The sequence below is a fragment of the Buceros rhinoceros genome, unplaced genomic scaffold (genome assembly GCF_000710305.1).
Source record: "Buceros rhinoceros silvestris isolate BGI_N320 unplaced genomic scaffold, ASM71030v1 scaffold29285, whole genome shotgun sequence".
Taxonomy (NCBI): domain Eukaryota; kingdom Metazoa; phylum Chordata; class Aves; order Bucerotiformes; family Bucerotidae; genus Buceros; species Buceros rhinoceros.
Window position 1 is genome coordinate 7186 of NW_010415043.1, and position 420 is coordinate 7605.

Here is a 420-nt window from a genome sequence, read left to right on the forward strand (position 1 = left end):
GGATAGAGCGGGCTGCGAGCGCGGTGGCGGCAGTGAAAGGCCAGGGCGCAGGCAGGAGCCTCTCAGCGCTGGGACGTGCATCCAGCAGTGGAAAGAATGAGCACAACACCCGTCCTAATGCCTCCCAGACCCGCTCCCCGCTCCCTGGGAGCGGACCGGGCGGCTGCCAGAGCCGTGGCGGAGGGTGGCCCAGCTCAACACGCAGCCCCCAGCCCTTCTGCGGAGCTGGGGAGGAACTTCCCCTGCTCAGCCCAGGAGCAGTGGGGCGACGGGAGGGCTGGGGAAGGAGGTGGCTGCTGGCTTTGCAGGGCCGTGCTCCCTCTGCTCCCATCCCAGCGGGGCCTCGCGTGTTTCTTTGCCAGAAAGATTGGCAGAGGGTTTCCCTCTGCCGCTGCCGGACAGGATCCAGCTCTCCAACAT

General features: G+C 67.6%; 1 protein-coding gene across 1 annotated transcript in view; it reads left to right on the plus strand.

Moving 5' to 3' along the window:
• Nucleotides 1-412, plus strand: part of LOC104494474 (bactericidal permeability-increasing protein-like) — a gene marked incomplete at both ends in the record, with an annotated part of 7290 nt that extends 6878 nt beyond the window's left edge. The window contains one exon of the mRNA XM_010137297.1: nt 363-412. Coding sequence (XP_010135599.1) covers nt 363-412 — 50 coding nt within the window. The remainder of the gene's footprint in view (nt 1-362) is intronic.
• Between the last annotated feature and the right edge of the window lie 8 nt (nt 413-420).